General features: G+C 40.4%; 1 protein-coding gene across 4 annotated transcripts in view; it reads right to left on the bottom strand.

The window, feature by feature from the left end:
* The window catches only part of LOC121633950 (pleckstrin homology domain-containing family G member 1), a 57472-nt gene that overhangs the window by 15407 nt on the left and 16303 nt on the right, over positions 1-25762 (bottom strand). For 2 of the 4 annotated variants that reach the window (XM_041976301.1, XM_041976304.1), the window contains exons 2-3: positions 4730-5280; positions 307-407 (exon numbers count right to left, since the gene is read on the bottom strand). In XM_041976301.1, the coding sequence (XP_041832235.1) occupies positions 307-407; positions 4730-5280 (652 nt within the window). Of the gene's footprint in view, positions 1-306; positions 408-4729; positions 5281-14020; positions 14333-22245; positions 22554-25762 lie in introns of those variants that run through there. The other 2 variants (XM_041976303.1, XM_041976302.1) reach the window with 2 other exon arrangements.

The following is a 25762-nucleotide window of genomic DNA, read 5'->3' on the forward strand; positions in this document are numbered from 1 at the left end:
GCAGTAACATGGATCTGACCATGATATATAATGTTGATTAAAATTACCACCGGTCAGTCAACAGTCCTTTAACTGAACTGGGTGCAAACCTGAATAAAGAGGCCTAATAATTTAACATTTATTTAGAATTTTACCCAAAACAAAAGGAAAAAGTGAACTTATCTAACTTATTCAGTGCTATGACTATACACACACTTGTGCCAAATCATACACAGTTTTAACCTTTTTTATTTCTATTTTCAAACTTAGTTTCAACACGAGGCCACTCCACACGCACAAGTGTACATTTTTGTGTACATGTTGTACCTGTTAAAGTGGTAGATGTCCCGGATGTTGCCAAAAAGTGAACCTTTATCCTCAGAGCTCAAGGCCAGTCGAGACTGGTTGCTGATACAGTCCAAGTAATCCTGCAGAAACAAAGATAGAGAACATCAAGTCAGAGGGACTTGGAGTATCTACACCTGCCACTGCACACCTGTGAAAAAGCTAATCTCGTAATTCTACCTTTACAGCTTTCAAACTCTGTTTGGCTCTACTTTGCACAGAATCACATAATACGTCCAAAACCACCGAAAGCTCAATGAGTAATGTGAAGGGTACAACAATTAAGCTGCCTGATGTTTCACCAACAACTCCACCCATTAAGCTAATAATTCCTAAAGTACATATCACTGTAAGAGCTTATTATGTTACTTTAAATGCTGCTGTCTCAAATCAAATACTTAATAAGCCACAATACAGAGTTTACAATTCTGTTAACTCAAATTAGAGCCAATAGCTAAAAGGGGAAAACTACAAGCTGTGTGGTTTAACTCTGTGTTTGGTAATTCCTTACTGACTTCATATCATAGAATCATTTTATTATCAGATTAATTTGTTGAGAACCCCCCCCCCCCAAAAAAAAACACATTTTAAAACGGTTTTTTGGCCTCTCTGTTCTTTGTTTTTGTAAACCAATAAGCTTGTTCCCTGTCTTATTTTGTGTAAACAGCTGGATGAGAAGATGTCATTATGTTTGTTGTGTTTGTGAATTAGTGTTTCAGTAGGTTGTTGCTGGGACAGACAAGTTTAACATGAGTCCAAAAGCAAGTTAAAAGCAGGTATACATCAGGAGGATTTAACTCTGCAGGCTGCTTCCAATGCTGAGCAGTGATATGATGGGGATAGTAAACACCAGCTTAGGGAAAGTGAGAGGCGGAGAGAAAGATGGGTGGACCATCTGCTGCAAGAAGAAGTTGGATGTTGGCCGGTCAAAACAATAAACTTCATGACCTAAATCAGTAAACCGATTACTGATAAGTTACCACCCTTGTTTACCACTGTTGCTAGTCTCAGTCTTGTGATATTGTTAAGATGGCACCACTATATTTAGGATGGTGGTGAGCACACACAGTCCTCTGTCTCTCGGCTCCCTTTTATTAAGCGTCTCCTGCTTGTCTGTCTCCTTTATAGATGAGTTAAGATCTGACTGCATCTGTTCCTGCAGACAACTCAAATCTGTCAACGTGAGTTCATCCCAAAAACACAGTCACACACAAGTAGCTACAAATGCAAGTTGAGTTTTAAAAAATACAAATAATCCCACTAAAACCAGGCAACCGACTTCTTGTCTGTCTGTTGTCTGGTTACCTTCAATGATCCCCAAAGTTCATGACCTTGTAAATTACCACAGTATAAATTACATTTAACCTAAGATTGACTAGGTTTTGCTGAATTGTGAGCCAGCTTTACACAGCACACAAAGAGTGTGAGTTGCTAGTTACAGTGCATTAGCCGTGTCTTCATCTGCAGATCGGTTCTCTCAGTTTTGGAGCCTCCATTAAGAAATTGCAGTCATTATTGATTAGCACTGGAGCAGATAAATTCCTGCAGCTATTGAAGTAATTTGATTTAGGACTGAAATGGTAGTGAAGACATTCGTCCCACAGTAGGGGAGCGTAACAGACAAAATGCAATGGGATGAAAATGGCTAATGCTTTGATCAAGGGTTTATGTTTTAAAAGGAAACAATAGCAATCCTGTATTTGGTCAGGCTGGTGGTTATAGTGGATATGGGGGTGGAGGAGTCACATCAGGAGGTCATGTTTAGAATTTGTTGACTATTGGCAGTAATATGTAAGGTGATGCTTTATTAGCCAAGGGGTCAGAGATCTGACCCAGCCTGACCCACTCACTCATCACACTCAGGCTCAGTGAGATCAACAATGGACAGCGTTCACATCAGCACATGCACACACCTGACGGTTCACTCCTGCCCAAGCCTCAGACATAACATGTGCTAACTTGAAACCTTCATGTGTTAACCATTAACCTCCTCAAGCAGTCTTTTCTCACATGTTAAGCACAACCTAATGCTGCCCTGCAGTAGGAAGTGATTACTTCAGACAATGCAGAGTGTAAACAACCACATCTCTGTGTTTCAGCATTTCCACAGGCCAAGTGATGTTCCCAGATTATTTCCAAATTCCTGGTCAACTTCAAATAGCCTGGTCATGCATTTCAGATCCTCTTTTTCTGAGAGCGGAAAAAGAGGAGAGGGGAAAGCGAGATCAGAGACATCTCTTTTAACACTGTTTGTGGATGATGGATTAGGCTCATTACACACATTGGATAAGCCAAAGAAGGGTGCTCATGCAGAGGCAACAAAACACAAAACACACAGAAATGCACACTGGCCTGACTGCATGCATCAGTGTGCTGCAGGTTAAGAAAATACATGCAAATTCAGTAAAGTCCAGTGAACTCTGTAAGTGAAGCAATTATAAGAGGGAAAAAAAAGCAATGAAAGGCAAGTATGCCCAACAACAGTGCTGCTGACAGATGAAATACAGGTGAGCCCAGAAGAGTCTGGGTAAATATTTGTGTTGAGGCTGTCACACCCTCTTCCTTTGCAGGAAGCAGCCTGGGCAGAGGGATTACTGAAACAGGGGTTGCAGGACGGCTCACACAGGACAGTGCTGATAATAAATGGCTTGATGCTGTGTGCATGTGTGTAGTAGTTCTTTCTTCACTGTAGGCTAACTGTCAACCTATACGTCCTGTTCATAGATATAATCAGACTAATCTATCCCCGATGCACTCACTGGAACTGTCATTAAAAGAGTGAAGAAAGACTAAAATGCATGTCTTTTCCACAGTGCTAGAGAAGAATTTGCAGTCCTGTCTTGTACGTGTTACTGTCCAGGAACTGGGTGGTCTGAGTCACTAATGGGAAAAGGTGGTCTGCAGAGCAGAAGCAGTAACGAGTTATTAAGTGCAGCTCCTAAGCTCTGTTCAGTGTTTTCCTAGCCTACCTTGGCCATTGTTATCTCAGAGCTAAATCCCTCTTCCTACTTTCCTCTCTGTCCATTTCCACACCTTTGTGTCCTGATAGAGAAAGGCAAAGAAGGAGCAACATCAAACAAGAGAGGCGACCAAAACCACATGATCTAAACTTTGTTTCCACACAACTAATTTAATTTTCTTTTTCTAACGGCCTACCACCACCACCACCCCTTATATATATATAAAGTTTTAATAATACACACAAACTAAACAGTTTCCAATTTTCTCTCTCCTTCCAATATCAGTGAAACTGCAGGATGCACAGGTAGAATACAGAATGTGTTCACTGCATTTCAGCACAAGTGAAAGAAACAAAGAGAAGAGAGAAAAGACCGAAAGCTTTGAGGAAAACCACTACACCCAGTTCTTCACAAAGCCACTCAAGAACTGACTGCAGGCAATGAGTGTCTTTGTAGTTCAAAACCAACATCACAACGAGTGCATTTACTTTTGTGTGTATGTGTACGCGTACAGCGTTTGTGTACTTGTGCATGTGGCACAAAGGCATCGGTGTCATGTAACTTGACCAAACCCCACCTTTAAGCGCAGGTGACCTTATTGTATTAAAGGTTCCCAGCAGCCAACAAGCAGTTCACATCACGTGTGACAAAAAAACAAAAAAACATCTAAGCTAATCTACCAGCTGATAGCTGTTGGTTAAGACTGGTTTTGTCCCTGAAAAGACAGAATCAGCCAGTCGTTGGACTGACACACCTTAATGATGGTCTGGGGTCAGCTGGGAATCGATTTATTATCATTTTTTATCGCCTCTCTTTGAAAAATGAGATCTTTGAAAAGGGAAACTACATAATCCTTTTTCAGTTTCTGCCACTTTTTACTGAATAAAAATGGTGGCTCAGCCTTGGGGTCACGACATTATTAACAGGAAAGGATTTCCTAAAACAAAAAAATCACCTCTTTGTTCAATGGCTACAATCAGTGGAGATATGTAAGCTGTTTTGTGCACATCTATTGGGTCATTTAGTTAATGCAGCTATAGTGCACTTACACTTAAAAATGTAAAATTCATGATTTTATCCATCATGTATGTCATTATTTACAATTTCAAAAAGAAATTGTACTTTTCCCTGAACTACACTTAGCTCACAGTTGGGCTTAGTTTAGTTTATACCTTCTGTTTGATTCTGATCATCAGACCTCTGATCCAGAATTGCTATAATGTTCCAGCTTAGGGGGGAGAAGAAGTACTTTTTACTTTTGATGGTACTTTGTACATCTTAGCTCAAGGTTATTGTACACATTTCTTCAAGTCCTCACACTGTATTTGATGTTCTGCCAAATGTGCTAATGTGTCTTTGACATCCTGCTGTTACATCCAGTCCTAATTTCCTTCAAGTGTTGTTCTCAGTCAGAAAGTTATATAATTTGGGATTTTGTTCCTTACCTCTACGATGCTGCGGAGGTCCTGCACGTAGGTTCTCTCTGTGTCCAGTATCTCCTGCACCACCCTGTCCACGTACGTCCTGGGTCCCTGCACCTGGATCGTCCTGTCTCCTCCGTCTGGGCTCAGTTCAGGCTCTGAATGTTCTGTCGCAGTCTGTCTGTTGCCCTGTCTACCCTCCCCATCATTTCTGTCATTTTCCTCTCCACATCCCAGCTGCCTGGCAGGGACCAGCTCCAACCGAATTGCTCCGGAGTCACGGTCCAAGGTGACAGGGTTACAGAGAGGAGCGGCGACAAGAGTGGAGCGGCTGCCCAGTGAGCAATGACTGTCCCGGGAAGAGGCCGAGGAAGAGGTGGAGCTGTAGCTGATCGGCCTTTCTGTGCTGTCGGGAGAGGAGTCCATGCTGATGGCGGAGCAGTAGCGCGAAGAGGTGTGGCGGAAAGCTGGGTCGCGAAGGCAGCGAGCTGGGATGTCAACGGAGCTCAGAGCTGGGCCAGAGTCCGGGACTTCAGGAAGAGGAGGCAGCGCATCAGGCAGGTAGCTGTAATCGTCTAGAGAAAATAAAAGAGGAAGAGAGTCACATGAATTTATTTTAGCTTAGATAGCAGTCATATCCCAAAAATGTTACTTCTTTCCTCAAGTTCCTTGTTTTAATCAATTTTGTGAGACGATGAATGGCATAACAAAACCATACATATTCCAGCTTCCTCATTTATTACAATGGATCTCTAGCTTGGACGGCTACAGGCCATAGAGCAAACAAAAACTCTTCATGGCTACTATTTTATTGCAATGAATTTAGTTAAAACCATGTGGGAAAATGTGTATTTCCTTATAGAAGGCAATCCGGAGATTTGCAGCACTGAACTGCTTCTCTGTTTCCTTTGGAAGCACCGAGAAGGGCCAGAAAAATTACTTGAGAATAAGTTATAAAAACCACTAAACTCGGTTGTTTGAGAGATAAAATGGTTAAAAACCAAAGAGTGTTTAAAAATAATTAACTTAGCCTTGAGTTTGACAGAAAATCATCAAATTGTCCATCACAAAGCATTTCCATTTCTGACTTTTACCACGTTTTCTCTAAACACAAAGGACATTTCATTCAGGCACACACACAAAAAAAGACTTAAACTAGTGATTGAGGCCACAAAGTCATTTTCTCATTTTCTTCTATTACTGACTACTTTCTGCAAACCCTGGGGTCGCCCATTATTAGTCAAGACATGTTTACAGTTGATTCATTTTTCAAACCACATTAGTCTTTGTGTAAAATATACAAATATACAATAGTATATGTGTAAAACTGAATTCTCTTTCCACCATCATCATCATAGTTTGCTCAAAAATCAACTACATTAATTAAAAAATTTTTTTTTGTCATTTTTGTCAATGTGGCTTAACGTTTGTCACTGAGAACTTCAAAATGATTAGCTCATGAACCATCCTCTGTTTTTAAGTGCTTAAACAGAGGGAAAAAAAACTTGACGAGAGAGGAGTCTTAGTCAGAAGGGAAAGACATGAAAGGGGTGCTAGAAATAAGAAACAGAACCTAGAAGTGCTTGTATGAATACAAATGGATGCATTTATAAAATCTAACACAATGTGTATCATATAAAAGTCTAAAATCAAATTTTAAAAGGTCTCAAAATAACAAGAATCTTTTGTTGATGCAAAGAAAGTCTTGTACAGAAATGCTAAAATTCAAATTTAAGTCCTACATTCTCAGACACTAAGCATGCACAGTAAAAAGATTCCCTGTCTGTGACTGCCAACACTTACAATACCACTTCTTATATCCTTACAGTGTCCATCTGTTTAGCCTCCCAATTCCAGAGATTCCTGCTGACCAAAGTTTGACTGACCACCCGCCATATGAGGGACACAAACGCTCAGATTTGTCCTCACTTCCACTCTAAGGGCTTTCCTCACATAAGGCATTTCCCCCATACTAGAAAACAAGCTGAATAAATTACTTTTTAATTTTTTATTTATGCAAATGATAAATATGTGTTTGTGTGTGTGGACAGTTCTGCATCAGTGCAAAGGGAATGGCTTTAATGTCACGTGTAACAGTGTAATACTGACCAAACTCCAGTCTGAGCTATGAATGAAAGTCTTATTTCCATGAAAGGTGAGGTTATGTGCACCTAAATGAGTCTCTTTCTGGCATCCAGCCTCTACCAAACAGTCTCACAACCCTGTCTATGTGTAGAAATCCGTTAAGATATGATTACCCGCCTCCAAGATCTTGCAGTCAGGCCAACTGAAGTAAGACAGAACACAAGCCTTCCAAGTTTCCCTCAGCATTTTCCAAGGTCTGCTCCACAGAGAGGCTTTGATGGGAACAACAGAAAACAACTAGACAGAATGATGAAGCAAGGGAAGACCAGCATGAGAAAGCCCCATTCCAGCTCAGTGGGTGTTTAAAACCAGTCTGTACAATTAAAGTTAGAAGCACCGGTTAACCAGCAGCTGCCATGTTGTGGCAACACTGATATGCAGTGCCCTAGAGACTCCCTCGCTGCCAGCAGCAGCACCAGCTTGGTCTAAACCTGTCTCACTTCAAAGCATCAGAGATCACAGGTTCAGGTTCAAAAACATGAAACGTGAACCTGAGAACAACCTGAAAAGAATCCAGGTATGAACCCACTCTCATCCCTTTTAAATACTGCACCTTGCATGTTTTTTTTTGCTACAACAATGTCTCTTTTGAGAGCCGGTACACTAGTAAGACTGGTCTGTGATAATAGGATCACAGGTTAGATTCTGGCAACAATCATTGCACCAGTACCAAAAGAAGAAACTGAGCCTGTGCTTCACTTTTTTTGATTCAAAGTCCAGATTTGGTTGCCTCCTGGAAACAAATGAATAAGATGAAAATATCCTTTTTTTCCCTACATGATTTAAAATGATTTAAAAAAAAGGTTCAGATGGTCACGAGCTGTTTTTTTTCTGCTGTGATGATTGCAGCATTTAGTTGTTTATTGAGGCTTTTGGATTAAAACAGTTGCTTCCTGAATTTCAAAAAGTCTGAAGAAAAAAAAATGCAGGTCAAATTTTAGCTTAACAAAGAGCTCAGAAAAAAAATCTAAAGTTAAAGGCACTGCAAAGTTTGGTAAAATTTCAGACTGCTTTCACACAATATAATTATTTGGTAAATTTTTCACGTGAATTTATTATTTTTAGAGCTTTAAGTCTCAAAATCAGCTAAAACAATGTGATAGCCATGAAACATCTTGTTGAATCACACTTCACTGAATGTTTGGAAGAGGAATGTAAAAACGAGCCAGTTCCCTGCTCCATTGGTCCTCATATGGAAATTGAAGTGTCTCATGTCTCAAAAACTACAAAGAAAGGAGAGTCTGAAGAAAGGCATCACATCTTTCTCTAGTTTGAAGTTTGCTCCATGGATGCCAAGAAAAGCAGGAAGTGGCATGAAACTGCATTAGCCTCAGACGACTTTTTTAACTGATGCACGTGTGTGCGTTCATCTGAATGTTTGCACTCCCAAGCCTGACCCACTTCTCTACAATAACAGATCAGAAAATAGAAAAAATCTGTTGAGCAAAAACAACACACATGAACAGACGAACTGCTTTCAAGTACACAATGCACAAAAAGGCTAAATTACATTACACACCATGACACTAATAGCTAACTAACCATTTTCTGTGCCCTTTGACAAATCATCCTTATCACAATAGTTAACAGTGTGTCTGCATATTTCACACAAAATGCCTTATGTTTATCACTCAAAAGATAAGACTGTCCAAGCTAATTACTTAATGGTCCTCACACCAGGTATTGCAGCTAGATAGGGGGAGGCAAAGAGCACACATGCGCAACGTATACATACACACAAACATACAAGGAGAGCAAACACAAAATCCAAACATCACAGAGAGATTGCACCATCTTGTGTTTGCCCAGTCTCTCCTTCCCACCTCCCAGCTTCATGTTTGGGGCACACCCTGTCAGTTTCCTGGGTGAAATGCCTTTTTTCCCCCTCTCTCTGTCTCTTTCACTTACACACACACCAGCAGCCAAATATACTCACACAGACAGAGAGCAAGGATGACCAAGCTTTAGTTACCTCCCGTCCAGATTATGTTCAACTTGATCCTTGTAAATGATCTCTAATTATGGTCCTGAGTATGAAGGCTAGGATGGTTTCTCGTCTCTGTGTGTGTGTGTGCGTGTATGTGAATGATTGAATTTGGGATTAGGATAGTGTGTGAGGGCTGTGTTTCCTGCCAGAAGAGGCAGAGTGAATACAGCGAGTGTCTGAGCAACATGGCCTAAATCTCTGGCTTTCATTGAACTTGAACAAAGAAGCAGGGATTTAATATGTTCACCATCAGGCCCAGCTGGAAGGCAAACAGCAGCAGCCAGAAGAAACAAGGCTGAAGGCTGGACAGAAAATAAACACCATGTACAAAACAGCCGATCAGGCTGGTTTATTCTGAAGTTTTTAATAGAAACATCGGATAAAACATCAGTGTTACAAGAGTTACATCACAACACAGCAGGATGTATTTACATGGAAAAGTAAAAAATTGATTATAATAATCATGAGGTGTGTTTTATCAACACAGCTCTCACTACAACACAAACACACAAAGCAGCAACAGAAGCTCCATGATCTTCCTCCACTGATGCAGGTCAGTCCAACAAGCCCCACCTCCAGTCCAGCCAGGTTTAATGACTCATGCTAAACTCAACTGATGCACTTCAGTCACACACTTTATGGTCACCTGAAGTGCTCTTTGTTGCGGAGTGGTCAGCAAACAGCTGTGAGCATTGCTGCCTCTTTACTGCTCTGATGAGCCTCACAAGTAGCTCAAACAGCTCTGAGAGTGCTTCATAATGGACATGTGAACATCTCATGTAGCTGTTTAAGCTATAAAACAAACCATTCTGTTAGAACATTACATCATACGCAGATGTTTCACACAGAACAACTGCATAAACTATTTTTTGGTGCGTATTTTAAGGCAAGTGGTTTCCCTAATGACTGGGTTTGAGCAGGAGGATTTAACTTACAATGTGTAGCATGGTGGTTCCAGCAATGAAGCAACAACAGAACTTCCAGGGAGTATGCCAGTCCAGGAATATCAAAGAGGGAATTTCATCTTGGAAAGGAAGTAAATTTGGAAAATACAAACTTGGTTTGGATACATGTAGATTACAGGAGGGATGAAGATGCAGAGACCAGTCAATAGGAAAGGCAGATGTGCTCTGAATTATGCAAAAGGGACAATTGTTGATATGTTCTCACCCAGTATTTAGAGTTTGCATGGAAAGTCAAGAAGGTAATACACATTGGGCTAATTGGAAACATGCAAACAGATAGTAGCATTTGATGATCATCATAATAGCTGGGAACAAAAATCATAATAACCTCTCATTTTCTTGAAACTTATGTGGTCTGAGATGAAACTGAACTTTTGCACCTGCTCTTGGATCTGTTTCCGGCCATTAAATAAAATCTACCCCATCAAAAGGAGATTTTGACCAATCGCAGGCCTTTCTGTGGGAGCAGTCCTATAAGGTTGTTCTGCAAATGAAGATGCCTGTGCATGCATGTCTCGAGACCATGGAAATAGTGAAGAAGTGAAATAATTTAGTGGCAGAAAATCCTACAGGAAAAGTAGGTAAGCTCACATTAACAATAACTGCCTACATGGGAAGATGGGCTTAGAAAAGCAGTAGAGTACAGAAAACCTGCCAATCATTTCAAAGATGAAGACAATGTTGTAATCAGCTTCAAGCTGGATAAAAAAAAAGAGAGAGAAAAAAGGTATCATTCAGTTTCATGAAACGGTGCACACCAGAAAAAATACTCACCATGTTCTGTTGCCTGCAGACAAGATTATTGATCAAGCTTGTTGCATGAACCTGTAACATCCCAGGCTCGTTTGGTAGTTAAAAAAGAGTGAGGGGAGATTTTTCTACCGTTGCTTTAATAAAATTCCTTAAAACAAAGTGTGACTTGATAAAGAAATTACTTGACTGTATTAATATTTAAGGAAATGCAGAGAACCAAAGTGTACAGAAGAAACAAATTTCTGTCATTCCTTCTGATTCTAACACTACTAATTCATCTTTTTGCATCTTTCAATCTATTTTGCCACACACACATAAAAACCAACAAGACTAAACTAACTGTAAACTTCTCATATAATAACCACATTTATCTCTAAACAACTTGTTCTATGACAGATGTACAGACATCACCATTATAACTTATAGCTTTGAGAATCCATTGAAGCACATTAAAAAGCTGAAATACGTTTCTCTTTCCTCCAGTTCTGACTCTTTCCATCATTTCCCCTGTTTTCCCCTCATTCTTTCTTGCTTCCCATGGCTCACTCACTACTTCATTGTCAATTACACAAGATTCCTGCTGTCATCTTGTTTCCGACTATTTTCTTTCTGCTTTCCTGTCATTATTCTTTTCTCTCCCTGTATTTTACATAGAAACTTAAAATCCCTAATGGCATGTCACAAAGTAACTCCACCAACTTCTCAACATGTGCTCCACTGGATATTCCTATGCTCCACGCCTGTTTAAATTAGCCTGCAACTATTGATGACCAGCTAACTTCTTTAAAAAGACTTCATCTCAGTCAAAACATTAAAAGAATAAAGGAGCTGAAATACTCAACTGAAAAGGAGACCTTTTTGGTAGAAAAGACAGTCTTTTATCTGAGAGAAGAGTGAGACCAGCAGGCAGGGCTTTACCACACACTTCACACAGCTCATGCACCCTTAAATCAGAGATGTTTGTCTGTGTGTGTTCTTGTTTATACTGCAGCAGGCCTACCAGATGGCAACTGGATTGGAGGCCATGCAGCCTGTGCTGCAGACTTTCTGCCAACTGTACACCAAAGAGCTTTGAAAACGTAACTGAATCCAGGAGACGTTTTGATGTGAGCGACTGAGATAGAAGGGAGTGCATTCTGTGACTCACAGCCCAGTTGTCTTTGTCTTCACTTTGGCAGCGTCTTTAAGTGAAGGGACATGAGTGACTGCGAGAGAGTGAGGAATGAGGAGGAGATGTCCCAGAGGAATGAAAGTAGGAAGAAAAGATGAGAAGGAAAGCCAAAGGTCAAACACCACCCACTCCCTTGTTTTTTTCCATTTCCCACTCACTCTGTCTCATTGTGAATTCTACCTTTTGTGCAGCTTCAACCCTTAAAAATTCTGTCTGAAACCAATTTGGAGCAGTTTTTCCTGCAAAGTAGGCCAAAGAAAACATCATTTCACTGTCTTTGCTTCCCATCTTCCATCACATCTGCTTAAGGTGGCTCCCCATTACTAATAGAGATAAAAGCTTGATCTTTACTGACGCTAAGGACCTTAAAGTGTCACTCTGGATTTCACACTGCAGCTAAAATAAATGTAGAGAGCAGAATCAGAAGAAGAGAGGGAGCAGAGGTTGGAGACATAGAAAGGGGCAAAGTATAGGATTGGACACATGGGGCGTTTTTTTTGTTAAACTTACCACCCGACCGGCAAAAAGCTGCGCAAGCCGGGGAATATGTTCTAATGCAGCAGCTTCAGTGGATGTGGTGAAACAAGAGAAGTTAGAGGAGGAAGCAGGCATTCCTACTTTAATACGATGGTGTTAAGCAAACTACACTTGTTCAAACAATGTCCTAATAGGATTTTAAAAGTCTCAATGTGCTTCATGGCTAGTAAAATCTGATGTTTAAACTTCATGTATGACTTAACAGACTCTGTGGCTTTCATGGCCTCACAAAGCATGGCTAAAGTAAACACACACACGCAACTGGTAGGCTAATTAACAACAAACGACCTCTTTTACACAATAAAACCTCTAACAGGTTCAAAAGCCAATACATGTGAACACATTTTTATAAAACAATTCACAGGTTTCCCATTTGCTGGTTATGTTTATCACAAAGTTTAAGCAATGTGTTTGTTACCAACACTGTGGACATCAGTGAGGAATGTGCAGTGTAGTTTTAGTTGACAGCACCGGTGCGTAGCTGTGGGAAAAGCATCCAGCCGCAAGCCGTCCCTATTTTCAGACATATACAGTCTCACACCCACCCTTGGGACACCCATGCGACCCTTGCTGCACACACCCTCGCCCTCCCTCTGAGTGTGACATGCTAGCCTCATTTTCTGACCTGACTGGATTCCAGCCCAGATAGAGGGGAAAAAAAAAACCTCTGCATCCAACTCTGTGTCACTTTCTGCACAAGATCACCGCCCTACATCTTCTATAGTTGCACAACATGTATGTGGACATTGCTCTTATCAGGCTTGATCCCAAAATCTACTCAGCCAGCCGATGTTGGGCTGAGGTTCCTTGCACTTATGTGTTCAGGATGGGCGACCGATGCCCTCCCCTCCCAGAGGAATGGACGAACTGGGTGGGAGGAGGAGGATGGAGAACTCCATTGTCTCCTGCACCTCTAAACCAAAGAGTTTGCGCTAAAAAGTAATTATTCCCCCTCCTCTCTTCTCTGTACTACTCCATTTGTAGGCAATCCCCCTCCCAGCTGCTGCCCTCAAGGCTCTAATTTGGGTCACAGACTGCAGAATGGCATCTCAACACTTAGTCAACCCAACAACCAGCAAGAGGGAGGAGATACATGGGTGGACTTTAAAAAAATGAAGAATTAGAAAACAAAAAAAGCAGTCAGAGGTACTTAAAATGTACTTAAAAAAAAAAAATGTGTGTGTATATGTGTGTGTGTGTGTGCGCGTGTGTGTGTGCTAATTGTAATCAGACCTATAACCCTTGTGTAATGGAACAGCAAAGGCTGTGAACAACATCATCTGAGCATCACCAGAAAAACTGCGAGAAAGCAAATATGCAACAGTCAACACCAGGGGTGAGAAAACAAGTGAGACGCTGTTCATACAGCAGCTCTGCCCAGAGATAAACCCTGCGAAGGCACTTCACACGGTGCTGTCAGATGAGGAAAAATATCACACACCACACAAAAGAGGCAACAAGATAAACAAGCAAACCATCAGAGAGTAGCAGGCAGGTCTTGAGTTTACATGGAGATGTCTGATGTTTGACTGGTGGTCACTTGAAAAATGTGACTGTTGTGCTTTTTTCCCCTCCACCCTAACAGAAACTTAACTCAGATAATAATTTAATAATTATTGTTTGAACCCGTATGAAGTGCTTTCTGTGCTTTCACAGCATAAGCCCGTCCTACCTCATGAAGAGATCCCTTCACCTGGAGGAAAACTTGTGTCTTTAATTCAAAGAAAAAAAACTAAGTTAAAACAGCTCCTGCTTACCGGTTGGCATTGTGGCGCTCTTCAACAAATAAGAAGACAGAAGACTTTTTAAAAGGGACAACAAGCAGGGTCAAAAGGAAACAGAGCTTCCAAAGAAGGTTGCATTTCCAGGATATTCCAAAACGTATTCCTGGCAAAGCTTGAAGAAAAATCTTCAGATTAACCACATTCTCCCAGTCATTGTGATTTCTTTCTCTTGTGAGTTAATGTGCCTCCACTGCTCCACAACACACAGCTGAGTTTTCTCCTGAACACACTCCTCTGGGTCTTTTCTTTCTCTCACTTCAGTTTGCTGAAAATCTCCTCTGTCTGCTTCTCTTTCTGAAAGCTTCTCTCCCTCCCTCTCTGCTACATCCACTGTGTGCATGTGTGTTTAGAAGTGTTCATGTGTGTTTGCACAAGAGTGTGCGTATGTGTGTGTGTCAAAGTGAATGGCCTATGCTCTCTCCTGCGCCCTCCCTGCTGGGTTTCCCCCTCCCCCTGACTCCTCCTCCCACTCTCCCAGAGCAAATTACAAGGAGCAGGGAGTTCCACATTAAGTACCACTGCTCCTCTTTCCTCTCTTTCTTTTCTGTCTTTTATCTTTTTCCGGGTTTATTTGTCTTTCTTTTTGTACTCTTCCATCCACCCCCCAAAAATATGTATAAATGAATAAATCAAAACGAATGCTCTGGGCTTTTTGTGTGGGTGCGTCTCCTACAAGCTCTGTGGGCAGCTGGACTGCACAGCTCCAGAGATCACACACAGACGCACGCTTTACAAGGAGAGGGGGGTTATGGGTGATCAATAGGCTGCGAGCCGACACAGACAAAAGCTTCTCGTCCACTGCGAGACACTGCATCGCTCAGTGTGTTGCAGATTAAAGAAAGGCTGAACACAAAACATACCAGAAGTGGAAGAATGTGAGAAGAGGACGTCAGAGAAAATGGGACTATATGAACTACACTCTTAGAAAGTAGTTCCCAAACTTTTGAGCTTGCAATACTTTAGAAAGCAATGCAAGCTTCTGTGTAGTAGAACTCTACTGACCACTGAGGTTCATAGCCACCAAGTTTGACATTAAAATCTTCCCACAAAGACTGCATAACAAATAAGAGGTTTTGTGTATTTAGGATTTGTGCAGCTTCTAAAGACAAAATGTTTTGCTGGACTTACTGAAGGATTTTTCTGTGAGATTAAAGCTTTTGCTGTTTTGATTGATTTATTTATTCTTTTAAAACCATCTCTTACAAGCGCTCCAATTTAATTCTGTTGCAGTTTTAAAAAGTTGGAATATCCTTTTCATGCAGTAAAAACAAGCAAGCTAGGATGAGAGACATTTGTTAAGGCACTAAAAGTGGGATTATAAAGGGTGAGTTAGGTTTGGGTGTTGTGTTACCATATTCCAACCCTGCCACAGTTATGAAATGTTTAATCAACAATCATTAAAGATAAAAAAATTTAAAAAAATAAAACAAGGAGACTGATTGTTAAGGTTTAAACCAGACAAAACTAACAAAACAGAGGCCCCAAATGAAGCAATTTACAGATTTTGCAAACACATAAACTTGGCATCAGATTTGTGACACCTCGATTTGCAGCCTCCAGTAAACAGGTGTTATAACATTTGATACGCAGGTGCAAAGTCTCACACACATCCTCCATGAGTCCATTTTGTCATTACATACTGGTCCAGCAGCACTTGTTCAGCTTCTCTCCCATTTACTCTGCAATAATAACTCCAAATAACTTAATAATTGATGCACAAATGCAAAGATTTGTTTGCATTTTATGCTCTGGCCTCTTCTGTTGTCTTTACATCGTGGCTTGCTAAAGATGAAGTTCTTTCTTCTGGGCATGTGGGTTTTTATTCCCCCAAAAACTGTCAAAATGCAAACACAATCTCCTAAGGCATACTATCTGTGTAAAATTCACAAGGCACTCATAATTCGCGACATACCATGTGTCCCGTCAGGTTGACACACGTGAGACAATGAACCCTCAATCTCATGCAATAAAGCAAATGTGTCGACTATTTGTTGCCCCTTTTTAAAGACAAGGACCGGTCCCAGCAGCATGGGGTCCTGCTAACACCCCCCTTTCTCTTAGCCACTGCAATAATAGAGACCCCCTGGACAATCCTCACAAACACACACAAATAGAACAGAGCCCAAGAAGCACGACCCCTCTCTCTAATGGTCTGAGGGCCCGCTGACCCACGAAGGCCTCTAAACCTCCACTTTGAATCCAAACTGTTCACCTGCCACTCCCCCCTCTGCCACCTTCCACATCTAATGCACACACACACACTTGCAGAAAGATGTTCCATAATGAGCACCTCCAGTTTGGCAAACAAGCAGAGGGAGCTTCTAAATGCTTCGGCTCAGCCAAGCACGAGCTGTTGATGACATAAACCTACATCGGCTTGCTGCCTTATCTGATGCCCTCTGTTTGCCCCCACGGCCTCGACTCCATTCTGGATCACAACAGAAATAATACTACACCTTTTTTTTTCCCCTCGGAGTGACTGTTTGAGCTGAAATACATGCACATGGTGAAATGAAAGAAGAAAATTCTGCCCATTTGACCAGTTAAATATTTGGCATTTTTCTTTATGTTGATTAGAATGAGGTAGCATTGTACAGATTTTACCTGTCCACCACAAAGATTAGTCACTTAAACAGCAATGTCTTGTCTTGTGTAATATCTAACTTAACTGTGAGGCAGTTTTGTCAAGTTTTACCATGTAGGATAACTTGGTTTGCACCTTGAAGCATTTTTGAAAATACAACTGATGCCCTTTCTTGTTTAGAGTTAAATGAAAGTGAAAGTACTCATGTCCGTGTGTGATCACACCACACACCAGACACTGCAACTTGGCATGCATTAGGCCAGCAGTGGAAGAACAAGGAAAAATATGGCCTGCAGCTGGATTTAGTAATAAACACCATCACCATCAATGAAGTCCAGACTTTGAGGATAAATTGTGAATTAGCTTTTGTGCATGACTAACTACAAAGCTGCAGACAGATGTGTATACATCTAGTGACACCAGATGGCAGTTTGTTTGGGAGCGTTATGTTCACTTACAAAAGTGTGTTCATCATTCTGCAGTCATTTCCGTTTCATATAGGTAGCAGCTCTGGTGTGAAAAACACTTCTTTCCTTATAGAAATTCAAATTCTTTGAGTCCAAAACTCAAAGTTGCAATCTTATACCACTAAGAAAAGACACACACAACTCCAGCCCTGTAGTTTTATGTTTAAAATTGCATGTTGTGTGTATTTGCCTAAATTGGCCCCAATATGTTTCCCAAGACTCAAGTCATTATAGTGAGAAAATATTCACTCACGGATAAACATCAGAAGAAGCACAAGTTATCAGTTTTAACTCAGCTTAGTAAATTCAATAATCTTGTCTGAATACTTTTTTCCTTTACAATACAGCCGATAGCACACATCTAACCTTCTTTGCACAAAGTTCCTAACTCTGATAAACTCCAATGTCCTGTCCCTCATCATCCCTCTCCACTCAATGAGTTTACAAAAGTTCTTTGTCCTGTTAAAGCTAAAAAAAAAAAAAAAAGTCATTAAAGCGGCCGAAAAAATATATAAATAAAAGAACTAATAAGAATGGATGGTTTGAGGTTTCCAAGATGACTAGTGGGGATACTGCTGTAGTGGTTACTATGACAACAGAGAAGCATTCATCTGAACGGTGGTGAGGGAGTTAGAAAGAGGCAGGAAAAGAAGAAAATGCTTATTGTCAATAAACTGCACCCTTCCTAATAACACTTGGACAATGCAAACACTGAACGAGGGCACAGGGTTCTCTCTTACACACACGCACACACACACACACACACACACACTCTTTTCAACCTTTTCTGGTGCATGCACACACATACAACTATTCGTAAAAGTATTGTTAACTCTTAACATTAAAAAAAAAGAAGAAAAAAGAGAGAATGGTTTTCGACTGTTTAACCACTTAAGCATGTCCCGAGCTGAGGGCTGGAGAGAGGTGGAGAACTAATTTAATGGATATTATGGCAGCAGGGAGTATGTGTGAGTAAGTGTGTGTGAAATGAAGTCTGATCTTCAGCTCAAACAGCCTGACAGCTTCTTCATTTTCTCAGCTTTAAAGTGAAGACTGAGTGTTTCCGTGGTAACATGGAAAAGCGACTAGAGAATATTGAGAGAGATAGAGCTCGGGTTTGAGGGAAACTGTGACTAATGACAGAAGTTTGTGCGTGAAGGGCTCATTCATATACAGTTTCCCCCTCCTTCTGTGACTCTGTCTGTCTTTGTCACTGCTGAGATGGATCATCTCCACACACACACTCCTTCTTTCCCCTCACACAGATACTTTAAGTGTCACCAACACTTAAGTCTTTTGTTTCCACTGCCCGTGAGGTCTTTATTTACCAATTAACACATACTTTTATCCTCTTCTCTTTCTAAGAAGTCTTAAGGTTGGAAGTCATCCACCATCCTTTGACAATAATATCATTCTGTATCCAACAAAGTAAACAAAAACATAATCCATGCTTTTTGAAACAAGACAGAGGTAGTTTATCATTTGATGCAGCCAAGACACATTTTAAAATATATTTCTTCTTTCTTAAATAGTTACACATCAAAGCTTAAAGTTTCTTTTTAATACTACAAATCTTGGCTAAGATTTGGTTAGGCTACAAAAAATCATTGTCTTGTAGATAAAATATTAACCATGTCAAACAGCTGTCATGATAAACGAATAAAAAGAAAAAAAGAAAGAAAATATTGACTCAAGATTGGATATAAAAAGAAATAAACAGCAGGATTTTGAGTTGAAGTTCAATGTCTTGATCCATCCATCCATTTTGTTCTGCTTATCCAAGGTTTGGCTGCAGAGGTAACAGCATCATGAGGGAGACCGAAGCCCCCCTCTCCCCAATGAAACTCTTCAGCTCCTCTTGGAGGATCCCAAAGTGTTCCCAGGCCAGAAGGATATGTACTGTTATTCCTACTCTGAGTCCTAAGTCTTGTATAAATGGCTCTCTCTAGTAGAACTTGTCCAGAAAACCTCAACAAGGAGGCAACCAGGAAGCATCTTCATCAGATGCCAGAATCACCTTAGGTGGCTCCTTTTGATGCAGAAGAACAGCAGCACTAAGCCAAGCTCCCACCATGTGAGCTCCTCCCCTCGCTCAGGCGTTGCTTAGCCACTTTCATTTCAGCTGTTTGAATCCACAATCTCATTCTTACAGTTACTGCCCAAATGCTATGACCACAGGTGAGGGTTGGAGCATAGATATACTGGTAAATCAAAAGCTTTGCCTTTCAACTCAAGCACAAGTAAGACAGTAAGCCTGGCACAAACACTGGCAAGAATATAATAAGCTCATGAGTTTGCAGGTGCTAGCTTGTGTTTTAAATATGAGAACGGAGTGAAATAAGCAACTAGCCTACACATGCTGCTATTATTTAATTGATTAGATTGCCATAGATTACCTGGTTTATCTGGGTGGCTGAAAACACATTTCTATTGTGACAAACTCAGAATACATACCAATAACTTCACAGTGATTTTGAAACAAGGTTAATGATAATAAATAGTTGGAAAACAATACTGACCCATATTATTAGACAAGTAGACTTGAGCCATAGATTTCTTAGAGAGAGTAAAGCTCTGTCAATCTCGTCCATGTATGTTGTCCGTTTTAGCTTGCTTTTTAAGAGTGTAACAAAAAGAGCTGAAAGGCAGCATGGAAGCACCCAATGGTGATTGCAGATTGCACAACAATAGTTGTACATTATTTAAATCACAGAAGATAAACCTGAAAATCACAAAAATGGAAACAAACACATTTCTCCTAGTAGCCAAGCCAGACTTCAAGCTAGCTGCTTATGTGCATCAGAGGTTCAAACCAATCAACACCTTGATTGGTGTTTGTTTTGGCAATTAAAGCACTTATTTTAAAATCTTTGTTGTTTTTAACAAAGTTATTTCAGAAGTAGAAAATCTTTCTTTGTTGAAAGAGGAACAAGAAAAAATTATCTACAATAATAGTTTTTTTCACACACTGATTCATGCATTAATCAAGTTTGTATAAATGGCCCATTTCAACCCAAGAATGTCCCCTTTTAGATAATTCTGTGCAACATACTGTCATGCATGTCAAGTTATATAACACCTGATGGGGAAACTCTTCATGTGCTGCAGAACCTGTAGCAACAAAGTCTGTCTGTTTTGTCAATCGTGAGTCTATAAATAATAAGCAGATTTATGTCTTAGAAGAACAAATAAGCCATTACAGAAGAAAGTGAAATCTATATTCCTGATCAGCTTTACTGAAATAATAATTTTCACCATTCTCAGAATTCTGAAGTTTCCAGATTCACTAATGATATTCCCTCATCAACAGTCTGCTTGCAAAGTCAGGACAAGTCCAGAAATGTCCAACTCTTACAGGCTGAAGATCTGACTGAACACCAGTTAGAGCTTACTGTAAGAGTGGGAATATCGGAACTGGCTAGCGATTATGGAGAAAATGTCCAGAGGGGGGGAAATGATTGTCTTCACCATTTCAGCATACTAAACAACACCATAAAAAAATAAATAAAAACAAATCACTGCAGCTGCTACATCATCAACAGCGACGGCGACAGCCACAGCTGATGAGCAGGGTGGCATTGTGGCTGTAGCAGAACCCAGGAAAAGAACCTTTGAGATAATGGCAGTCTGGAGTGAGATGGTATAAACAGAGGCAAAAAAAATGACTAAAAAGCCAACAATGGGGAGAAAATAGGTAGAAAACTGGAATTTTATTTCCTGTAAATGAATATGCAATATGAAGTAATATGCCACCAATATTAGCCATCTTTTATTTAGAAAAAAAAATTTATATGTATATAAATTTATATATAAAACTTATACTAGTGTTGTGTTGAGGGCTACAGCATGTATGTATAATTATAGGTATTGTGTGTTTAGTACGTACAATAGCATGTGTGGCGGATATAGGGAGGAAGCTGTGTTTGGCCTCAGATTAAAATGCAGGACAGGGTCTAGCTCCAGGAAAAGAGACCAGCCAGAGGGACTTTTCCCCCATTAAAGAAACTCATTACACATTTAAATAATATATACAGCACTAATAATATTATTTAGCATGAAAATGGCTTTAAAGCCAAAGGTATATATGGAAATACTTTTATTCATTATGACTTATTTCTAAATATGATTTTAAACCACACATTGCACCAAAAAAATGGATAATGGATGTTTTGATTATGTATATTATGAATATAAAATGAATTTTGAGTTTATTCTGAAAAAAAAGAAACAAGGATGATTTTGCAGCTGCCCTACAGTTGCCAAAAAAATAGAAAAGAAATTTAAATAAATGTCTTTACTTTCTGTTTATTTAGGCTCTTATGAATAAAAGAGGCTCTTAGTCTAAAAGTACCCGCAGTCCAGTATAATAAAAAAGAAAACACACGCAACAAACAGTTAAAGAAAACCAACCAACACATAAAAAAACCATCAAGCTAAAAACATCCGTGTGTCCCATATCGTCTCTAAATCTGTGTCCCTCAGAAGCTGGGTGCTCCAGTTAGGACGCCGTAAATGAGGACACACCACAAAGGAGAACACACATGACTGTGCACTCACACCCACACACTGCAGGTAAGAGTAAAGTGTAATTGCATTAAAATTACACAAAAATATAACTGTTTCCGATGTTAAGTGACAAATATGATTTGTGTTTTATCCATTCAAAAATCAAACATCTGCAGTGAAAACAGGACACATCTGTTAAAGCTGTAATGACTTTTCCAGTCTCTGAAAATATTAAAGTGCACTGAACGTGCTTCAAAACCAGGTCAAGCTTAGACCTTCGAAAGTGAAAATGATAATGGTAATCATTCACTCAGGAAGATGAAGGTGAAAGAAGTCTACAGTCATGTCCACCACTGGGTCAGCATCTTTTAAGCTTAAACTAACAGCAGGCTGCCATACTGTCTAATTAAACAAGAAGGCAAAAGTGCTATTAGAGTCATGGTAAATCAAAACTTTGGTTTGTCTAATTGCTGCTCAGACTGGGTTTGGTGTGATCGGCCTCTGAAAACATAATTTAAAAGGACGGGGGGGTGGGGGGGTGGGGGGTGGGGGGGGGGGGGGGGGGGGGGTTGAAAAGATACAGAGAGATAAAAACCAGATTAACTATAATTTCCTTCATACAAAGAAAACCTGTCACTCACCTCAGAGAGACCATTCCTACGATTAGCCTTTCCTCAGCTGCTCATATCCCAGTATCCTTTCACAGGTTAGATCCATGTCCAAGCACTTAAAAAAAAAGTTTCAGAAATGCTGAAAGACTTTGGGAGATAGTTACGGCTGTTGTCAAGGCAGCCCAGTCCTTGGTCCACACCTCTACAGTATGAGGTCAATTCAGAGCGAAAGAGAGACACTGAGAGAAAGCAAGGGGGGAACAGATGGAAGCAAAACGCAACGGAACTGACTGCCCACTGGGAGGGAGGGGGGAAAGACAGGGAGCGAAGAGCTCGAACATCCAAGCAGCCCACTTCCTGACCAATTACTGCTGCAAGACTAGTCTCTCTCCCCATTTTCCAAACGGGCAGTCTCTCTCTTCTCCCTCACTTTGCTGTGTGGAATCGCCATAAGAGCTGGAGAGTTGCCAGCACTGCAGGCAGCATAAGTGACACTGGAAAAAAGCAAGATGTGCCATCACTGAAGCTGTGATAACAGCTCTAGACTGAAAGGAAGATAAACAACAGTGATCAAAAGATAATGTGAAATGGAAGAGATTAGTTAGGTGAGAGATGGAAAAAGATAAGCTGAAATAGAGGAGGAAAGAAAAAGAGGGCAACACAAGGATGAATTGTCTTGTCTAACCCCAAAAGCACAGCAACAAGTGGGTCACACTGCAGACAGACACTTTTCTGTCAATTCCAGCTCCAGTTTAAAGGGAAAAACTTAAGATTTAGTAGCTTTGGAACTTAAAGTGCAACCTGCTGTGAACCAGTCTGCATGAACCCAATCAGAAAAAAGACCAAGTCCAGTGGTCATTGTGTGTGCGAGTCATTTGGTCATTGTTCTGCATCCTAACAGAGCAGGATGGCGGAAAGTCCCTTCTCCTCGAGCCAGTAGCTGTTGTTCCTGCCTCCTGGTAGCGAGTCTTCCTGGGATTGATAAAGCAGCCTCTGGCCTCTGTCAGCGCTTACACTTTCTCACTTCCATGTTTTCACCGGTCTTAAAGTTTTTCCAGGCAAAACAAAGCTGCGTGTGATACTGCAGCAGTCGCAGATGGTGGCGAATACTGATCTTTGATGGGCAAACACACTTAACTCTAATGACCTAAATCCTCTTAAAGACATATAATTTGATAACCCAAAAGAGTGTCCGCTGACTTTTCATCTTTATGGGACCTTTTTTTTTTTTAACCCCGGCTGTCAGTGACTTATTATGGTGACCAATGACCATACAAACAGCACTGATATGGGTCAGCGACTAGCTGCTAACCTTGGAAACACGTGAAACTGTGTCAAGTCTCTGTAACAGAACACCACACCTTGCACTTTAAAACATTCACAGACAATAATATATCATAGAAGCACGAGGAAAACACTGACAACTTGCTGCCAGCTGCTACCTCACATACACTTGGATGACAAGATGGTGGAATTTAATTGAGTCATTGAGCTATAGTTTGGGTATAAAATATTAGATTAATATTTGGACTGACTTCCTTTAACTGAAGATCTTTGATTTTGGGTTGTTTATTAAGCATAAAATCTCTATTTATCAGTATTTTTGTTGTAATTTCCTGACATTTTCTTGAATCTATCACATAAAAAGAGTTAAAATGAGATTAATAAACAAAAATCATTAGTTAGACCCTCACAAAACGCTTAAAAAAGAAATGGCAAAGAAAAAACTAAATCAACTGGGTGGCTATTAAAGGAAATCAGTCATATCCTCTATTTCAAATAAACAGAAAGGTCTGTGTATAAAAGTCAACAAGTTAAATAAAAAAAAAGCTTTTTGTCACGGAGAAAGAAAGAAGGTCAGTATATTTTTGTCTGTAGTGACATGTAAATACCAAGGGATCACTCAAGGGTTGACAGAATGATGTTTTCGTCTACTTCATTCTAAGTGCAGAGAAAAATACTGTAACAACAGGAAAGACCCCACTTCCCACTCCCATTTCCCGCTTTTACTCAGTGGCTTGTTTACAAACCAGAGTCAAACAGGATATGACAACATAAAGCAGGTGAATAATACTCATGTGATGGCTTCATCAACCAGGCATCATCAAAAATGTAGCTTTTATTTCCACATCAGAGGAAATGAGTAACGTTCAGTATCTTCCCTCACCGACCCACAAACCATGACTTTTACATGACATTTTCAAACTATTTCCAACATAGTAAGAAAGTACATTTGTATTTGCAGTAACTTTGGTTTTCAAGAGAAACTGAATAAAAAGAAATAGAATTATGCACCACCTTTATTCAACCCAAACCTCCCCTGCCAACATTGTCATATGAGAAGGCGAGGATGAAAAAATAAGTAACGGTAGTTTTGCAGCATTAGTGGACACCATATAATGTTATTTACTGATCTTTTTAAACAGCCCAATTCCTTAGCTTAGCCCTAGTGGTAAATTAAAGCATGCAGTTCAGGAGCACTGCCAACATCAGCTTCATTTTTCAACCCGACACATTTACAGTCTTTTACCGGAGACAGCTGGGATTAGCAGGTAGACAGATGCAGTGCTGTGACTACTGGTGTGTTTGTGCTATGTGGATGTTGCCTGGATCCTCAGCCGACATACTTGCCATCAGAATGTAAGTTTCACCTTTTAACAGTATTGGTAACTTTGTTTACATCTGGAAAATGATCAAAATATTTAATGTCTGCAGTGTGTGTTTGCTTTGGTTAACACAAACTGGCCTAGACCTGAACGGGATTCCTTAGTGAGTACATATGTTTGGAATTAAGGTTAAAAGAAAGACGAAACAGCAACTCAACTGCTTTGTCTGAAGTAGGAGCCAAAACACATTATTGCTCAGACTAAGATAAAGCAGGGGAGAGTAAGTGTCCATATTAGATTGCAGTTGATGAGGGGTTTGTAGATGTGTGTGCAGGCTCCTCGCTGTGTGTAGCTGTGGGTGCGCATATGCCTGCATGCATGCTTATGTGGGTTTGAGGAGGATAAAGAGCCGGGAGTGCATGTTGGCAGGTTCCCTTTGACCTGTGGAGGCTTTATTTTCTCTCATATTCATATTGAGCTAATACTCTGCCTTTCCCATGCCAGTGAAAACCCTGGAAGCCGAGCCCTCTCCGGCCTTCTCCTCTCTTAGGGAACCTAAGATGTCAATGCACACAAAAGGAGCCATGAAAGCCGTCCAACTCAAGCAGGGGCCATTATTTACAGTACCAAAAGAAAAATCACTCTTCTCTCAAATACCAACTCCCCCTCTAAGCATCAGCCGCCTGTCTCCTTCTAATGCTTCCCCATTTTGCCTTTTCCAGCCTATTCCTTCCCTTCCCTTTTAACTCTTATCCCTGCCTTCACATTCCTTCTATCATGTCTCTTCCTCTTTCAACCCCACCCCCTCAACGATAATAAAGTAAATTGTAGGTTTTGTAGCCAGTAAGCCCAAGATTAAGTGTAAACCCCAAACTCAAGCATTGCCAGTCTTCAGTGAGCCATTCAAAACCAGCAGAAAGATCCATGCTGTACATATAAAC

Source organism: Melanotaenia boesemani, chromosome 22, assembly GCF_017639745.1.
Source record: "Melanotaenia boesemani isolate fMelBoe1 chromosome 22, fMelBoe1.pri, whole genome shotgun sequence".
Classification (NCBI taxonomy): domain Eukaryota; kingdom Metazoa; phylum Chordata; class Actinopteri; order Atheriniformes; family Melanotaeniidae; genus Melanotaenia; species Melanotaenia boesemani.